The following is a 7,474-nucleotide window of genomic DNA, read 5'->3' as shown; positions in this document are numbered from 1 at the left end:
TGTTTTTGTTTTAACTTCCAAGAGAGCTTATTTATTATAGTTGGTGGCAATCTTCACTATAAATAGAGAAGCGAATTAGTGGAGAAACACAACACATGAAGAGAGAGTGTGTGAGAAGAGAGATTGTGAAACAAAGTCACTGTGTTGAGATAAAAGTGTCTTTGTGTGAGCGTGTTATCATTTCTTGTAACCATTGATTGGGGTACTCAGGTTTGTAGAGTGATACACTTTTTGGGGTGGGTTACAATCTTGTAATCATTTTTGTGACAGTGAAATACATTTTGAGGAGGTTCCGTGGATGTAGGCAAGAGGTGCCGAACCACGTTATATTCTTGTGTTTGTTATTATTTTTCTATGATGTAATCTTTGATGTGGTCTCACGATCCTTTGTGGGTGTAGGTAATTTTGTCTATGTGAGCGTTGATTTCCCAACAATTTTTTATAGGATCAAGACTTTCCATATCTATCTCTCATAAATGTTAATCTTTTTATTGATACCGTAAGTAACAATTAATGATAATTATATTCGAAAAATTAATTTTAAATAAAACAATGATAATTTTAATAAGCTATTTTATGAGTAAATAAAAGACCTCATTCTTAAATTTACTTTAGGCCTCTCAAGTCCTTGAGCCTAAGTCTTCGCCTAGGGATTCATGGCCAAGGAACTTCGCAAGTTCGTCCAGAACATCAACATGTCCCGCAAGTCCTTCAACAATGGAGAATATCCCCTTGCCAGAACCCTAAATTTGCCGCTTGCCGCCACAAAAAATGGAGACACTAAGCTCAAGTTCAAAAAGAAGCAGAAAATTGGTCCACGTACCTCCACCAAGAACAACAACTAGATCATGATGGTTAGAAATTTTAATGTGAATTTTTCAACATTAGTCTTTATTTAAATTTTATTCAGTTTTAGGCCTAAAAAAGTTGTACAAATTAAAATATGAATAGCATTTAGTATTAGAGTTCAATGGTCGTATTAGAGTATGACTTTTGAAGTAGTTGATGTAAAGGTTAAAAAAACTTATCATAATTTATAATTGAATGATAATGTAAAACTATTTTACACATTACATGGTCATGTATGTAGAATAATTGGGTTTTGCTTTGTTGCGGTGTGCTAATTTTCTCTCGATTTTGATGAATTTGAGATGGTATGAATTGAGCATGAGATAATGATTTTGAACCACTGGTTGGGATTGAGTTACAAAAAGGTACGTTCAAGAAACGCAGAGTGGTGGAGGATTCTACCGCAGGAAGTGACAAGCTTTTCAAAAAGCCCCTTTTCCATAACTCTCAAGGTGCATGTTCCTTAATGCTACATGTCTGTATATTTCAATTTGTTTTGATGGTTTGTTGTTCATTCACATTTCACAACATTGAAAAGAACAGATTTTATGTACTGTAGTTAGTTATAGAGAAGGAAAAATTGATAATTAGTGCCTCGTTAATTTCTTTTCCAGCACCATATGCTTTTAATCATGTTGATATACAGCATTTGGACTATTATTTGCAACTTAAAAAACCTTGAAATATAAATCTTGATTGAATCAAATTTTTCTACTTGTTAAATCCATCACCACTTATGCAATTGTTGCCATAGAACGTGGTTTCAGTGGATAAAGAGTGAATCTCAATGAAGATAAAATAAAATTTCATCAAAACCTTTTCCTTTTAAAACTACTGATAGTTTTGTGATGGATGAAAGAGCAGAAAATATAATAAGAAAGAAGAATTTCATTTTATAAATGTAGTATTGAATAACATTGAAATCATGTCATTTATTTGGATTCACATTGATGCAGAGGAGCTAAGGATAGATCAAACAAGAATTACATCATTGACTGAAAGCAATCCAAAGAGAAATAATTATGTAACACCAAATAATCAAAGGATTCAAAAATGCAAACCAACAAGCAGCAGGGCAGCCTCCAAATGGAACGATTACTTAACTGAGGACAATGAAAATTTAGAGCTTGCATGGAAGAAAAGCTTTAACTTGGAGGAGCATTCAGGTCCAAGGAACAACATCTTAGAGGCCATAACTATTGAAATTTGCTCCTGCTTTGGCATTGTGAATCACTAAGGGATGTGATGAAGCATATTATAATCCTTTAAACAATATTGCGTCATTTGCATATTTTGATTTCATTGACTTGCAGTTCTACTTTTCAAATTTTACTAAACTAATAGTCTGATGTAAATTAGACAGTTCACTGCTGTTAATTTGCTAAATCATGGAACCTCTATGCTTGTTGTTTAGTGACTGACAGAAATTATTTCTTTTTAATTGGCAGCCTATCCTTGTCTATATGTCCAAGGTGGATGGGAAATTCAATTTTAGCCCAATTAGTGTTAATTCTTTTACTGAGATTACGAATGTTTTCTTTGCTATTGTTACGCTTCTTCTCCAGGTTAAGATCATTTTCCCTTTGTCTATATTCAAGCATTTTCTGTCTTTTCAATTACTAAGTGGGTGAAACTGCAAGCCACTGCAAGGAAAGCAACTATCTTTTCTCCAGTGATCTTTTGGTATTCAGTGCAAAATTAGGATTATTTAATTCAAGGATGTGCTTTTGTACTCTTAAGCACTAATGACTAATGTGGTTCAAACCTTTTTTTTCACTTGTAAGTGTACAATATGTATTATGTAGTAAAATGCATGGGCCAGATTTATAACATACACTTTGTAATATATGTTTGGCAGGGACCGAACCTTGGGACATTCAGTAAGTCCTAAATGACTACCAATTCATAAATACACAGGGTCTTAGCATTTGTATTAGAAACCAAGAAAACTAATTTTGGTGTACTTTTTCCTCTTTAGCTAGTCTGAAAAGGTAGTAACTTCATATGGCATTTATTTGATTTCTGCTTCAATCTTTATTTTCCCAAACACTAGTGACTAGTAGTGCTTCTATAAGGCCGACCATACCTCTACTTCGAATGCAACATAGCACCTTGTTTTAAGGCTGTTACTCACTCAGATAAAAATATGATAGAGGTCTTAGATAGTTTTTCTGCCACTTTGGTAAGTTCCCTCCCTTACTGGTGTGTGTTTGAGGCATATTAAAAACATTGAGATGCGGAACAATTTTCTTATTGTTTAGTGATCAATTTGTTTGTCTGCAGTCGGGTCTGCAAACTCAAACCTATGATGATGAAGCTTCAACTGCAAGTTCTGGATTTGGTTCTGATGAGAAAACTATCAACGTAGTTTTTAAACAAATGAAGGTGAGGTATAACAAAGCTTGTATATTATTATGTCTGGATTAATTGAAAGGAAAAGAATTGAATAATATTAATTATTATTGGTAAAGCCTCAAGTTGATCCTTCAAAGTTAGATGCACCACCACATTAGTTCTCAGGAATTCTTGTCTCAAGGGACTAATTGCTTAATAAAATCTTTGGAGGACTGTTACAATGATGTTCTAGATCTTTGAAGAACTAGTTTAGTGATGAAATTTTTTGGAGGACTTATGTGGTGATGTGAGTAACTTTGGACAACTTGAAGGTTCACTTTCATGTTTTTAGCTCCTTATTGTACTCTGTTTTGGTTGTTAATACAATATTAGGATCCTATCTAATTTCTAACAAATTTCAGCTTATACTTGGTTCAGATTTAGTGTGTCTTCCATTAAAGTCATGTTTGGAAAAATTATGTATGAGCACTTATAGGAAAAGAGATGAATTTCCATAAATTAAAATCATTTGATACACTTGATTTTTTCAGGAGTTCTCTCGCCTAACTTCCCAAAAAATGACGTGCATACATTGGTTTTGTCTCATGAGAGAAGTTCAATTTATTATATATCTTTTTTTTTATTCCTATACAAGTACCTAAGGAGAATTTTATGACCTAAATATATACTCACCAGGTAACCCCGAAATGCAGTTTGAATTTTGATGGCCGCAACAGATAGTTTAATCTCCCTCTGGCACTGGTATGTGGATTGTGGAGCACCATTCTTACTTAGTATAATTAGTATAATGGTGGAAATTATGGTAGGCATAATAAAGTAGTCATTGGAGCTGCAGTTTATGGGCAGTTGTGGACCACATAGATTGTTGCCAATAAAGCGGGAGGCGTCAAAGGTTTGCAATTGAGTTCTTGTTGGAATTTTTTCCTTCAAATGATTATAAGACAAGTCTCGCATGCTGAGAAAGCTCAAATTTAAAATGGTTGGAGGGATTTCAAGTTCAAAAAGTTCGAAAATCAATGGACTATAATGATCTCATATTACCAATGCCTTGTTGAATATGACCAAAAAGGTGCATCTCACAAGTCAAAGTTTAAAACTATAACTATCTAAGAAGTCAAAAGATGTATCTTCATATTAAGAAGGAGAAGAAAATCTATGAAAGAAAAGTGTGAAAAACGATGTCATAAGTAAAAGTTTAAAGTTACAAGTATCCAATGAGTCAAAAGATGTATCTTCATCATTAAATAAAATTTATTCAATCTCAGTCTATTAAGGAGAAAGCCGAATAAACAAGTTAGTCTGACATTCTCCAATGAAGAGTCAATCTCAGTCTATTAAATAATGTTTATCTTTATATTAATTAATTTTAGTTGAGTGATTTACCTTTAATTTTAGAATATCCTCATATAAATATATTGATAAATAAAAAATATCTTAATTTACATGTAATTTTTTTTATCATCTTTAACAAAAAATAATATAAAATATTATGAATAATTATATTTTTTAATTTAATTTATTAAACAAATAATTTATTCAAATATTTTTTAAATTATTTATCAATCCATGCAACACATGAATCTTTGTCTAGTTCATCTTATTCATGATGGTGGTTATTTTGATGTAACCTAAAAATAAGTTGTATCAATGACTTATTTTTTAATTATGTAATATCACATGACTTTTTAGATCAGATAATTTATTTAATGAAATTTAATTAAATAATAACTAATTAATTTTAAATTAATCAATTGTGATTAAATATTATTTAATAAATATTAAATTCATCAAATAAATTAATGTGATCTAATTATATCTAATAAATTAATCTTATAATTATCTTTTATCCAACATTAATATAAGTATAACTAATATAAAATTTTAATATAATTATATTGAATATGATACTAAATATTAATAAAAGCTTATAAATTTATATATATATATATATATATATATATATATATATATATATTAAATACAAATATACTAAGTACAAAGTTAAAATTTTATAATTTAATTAAATCTGTGCATCACATAAATGTTAAATCTAGTATTTGTTTTTAATTTGAAATTCTTTAAAATTATTTTTAAATATAAATAATTTGAATAATATTTACATTTTATATTTGAAATTTTTTTTATTATAAAATAATATTTTCTATATGTTTAATAATTTTATATACGCAAATTTTGTTAAATAAAATTTATAAAATAAGATTAAATATGATTTTTACATAATTATATAGTAAATTTTTATATTAATTTATTAAATATGTTTTTATTACAAAAATATTACATACGGAATAATATCATAATTAAATTAATTGTTATAGTGTTAAGTTTTTTTACATAAATACATTTGAATAAATTACATAAGATTTGTAACTTTTCCTTTCCCAGTAATCATCACATATTTAGACGAGATTTTGATAATGAATATTACAAAATACATATATAAATCATAAGAAACAGTAAATCAATGTGACTAATAAAAAATTATATTTCACATTCCCCACAATATAACACCATACAGCATTAGAGAAAAAAGGAAACATATATAAAAAAGAGGATAGAGGAGAGTTGGAATATAACTTTCAGCACTTTATGATATCAACTCTAAGTAGAGGAGAGTTCTGAAGTAAACATTTCACTACCCAATTTACTTTTTCATCAGATATTTTACTGCTTGGATCTATTTTTAGTTTCAACGATTCCAATCTAGCAAAGCAAGGAGGTCGAGTTCCCACTGAATCCCAATAAGGTAGAACCTACACAATTAAAGTGAATGAGGACATATTAAAATAGAAATTTAGAAATTTAAGATTGTAGAGAGAAAAAATTGACATAAAAATACATACCAAAGAAGGACAAAACATACAAAAACTAACTCACCTCTTGCATCATCCTAAGGGTGCTCCAGGACAGTGTAATTTTCTTGATATTAACAAGCACTTGCAGCAAGCTTACAAAGAATGGAGAATATGGATCCACATAAGCGTTAACATCAACTTCAAGAAATGAAAGACTGCAAGTGGAGAAAAGTTGGTGATGGCAGTCAACATTCTTGATAGTGAGAGAACAAAGATTTGGAGTCGAAAACACAATTTTGTAAGCATCAACACTCGATAGGCAAAGGGAAACACGATTCAGGTTAGAATTATTAATGCAAAGGACTTGAGCATTTTTATGCAAAGAACAATCTCCAAGGATCAAAGACTTCAAAGAGATGCAACTCGAAAAGGGCTCAGCGCAGTCATCGCAACTTGCAGTAAAACAAACATTCTCGAGATGCAAACTTTCTAACGCTGGCAACTGCAAAGGTTTGCGAAGTTCCCAAATAGGACCCCAAAAAGAAGGAGAAAGGCGAAGAAATGTCAAAGTCTGACAAGAAAAAATAGAAGAGGGAAACACAAAATGGAATCTATGGTTCACAAAAAGAAAGATTTTCAGTTGCTGGATGTTGTGAGACACGGCATATTTCAGGATATCATCTAGTTGTTCGAGGTCGGTGCGGAGAATGATCTCAAGATTAAGTAGAGGAATGGAACCATCTCGACCAGACAGAACCTCGGACACAAACTTCTCGAAATTGACAATACTTGACTCCCAGGAATCAAAACTGAGAGTAGTTAAACGTTTCCAAAAATCCTTCCAACTTTTAGACAAAGCACAAAGCCGAACAGCATCTCTTGTGTTCATAAATTCCAATATTCGGAGGAAAACGTGAATAGGTAACTCACTGATCCTGTCCTTATCATCTTTTGTATTTCTTATACTTTGCCTCTGTCTCCCCACCATCAATTCCCTCTCTCTTTCTTTTCCTTCTCCTGGTGCCTGTCCACAAAAACGTTAGACGAACAGATGCTTCAAATTTTATTTTTTTTTATAATACTGATATCATACAATTTTTGTTCCAAAAGGTAGAAATAATTGTCTAAAAAGAAGAAAAAAAGTTACTTAGCAATAACAATCAAAATTCTAAAGGTTATCAGAGAAAACACACATGCAAGAGATAAAGAGATTCGACAAATGTGTCTATGTTCTTGAAAGCAGAGCAATTATTTCTATTTCTTATATATAAACAACAAGGTTACATCATTGGTGAAAAATCAAAACTAAGATCGTATTCAATATATAGCAGTATCAGAAAGTCAAAAGCTAGAAATACTTTGCATTGTAACGAATCGCATAATTAAAGGAAGGGAACGATGAATACCATTATGACTTGTAAGTTACGAGGATGAGCAAGTAAAGGGAAAGGCTTATA

General features: G+C 30.7%; 1 protein-coding gene across 1 annotated transcript; it reads right to left on the bottom strand.

Annotated features, from left to right (window-relative positions):
* Positions 1 to 5,725: 5,725 nt before the first annotated feature.
* LOC102666304 (FBD-associated F-box protein At3g52670) lies at positions 5,726 to 7,237 on the bottom strand. The gene is made up of 2 exons (XM_006598511.4): positions 6,100 to 7,237; positions 5,726 to 5,975 (listed from the first exon to the last, which is right to left on the bottom strand). Exons 1-2 carry the CDS (start codon positions 7,003 to 7,005, stop codon positions 5,802 to 5,804), a joined length of 1,080 nt encoding a protein of 359 aa, XP_006598574.3. The 5' UTR covers positions 7,006 to 7,237; the 3' UTR covers positions 5,726 to 5,801.
* Positions 7,238 to 7,474: the final 237 nt, after the last annotated feature.

Source organism: Glycine max, chromosome 15, assembly GCF_000004515.6.
Source record: "Glycine max cultivar Williams 82 chromosome 15, Glycine_max_v4.0, whole genome shotgun sequence".
Lineage (NCBI taxonomy): Eukaryota > Viridiplantae > Streptophyta > Magnoliopsida > Fabales > Fabaceae > Glycine > Glycine max.
Note: the sequence above shows the minus strand (reverse complement) of the source record. Positions and strands in the feature narration are given on the sequence as shown.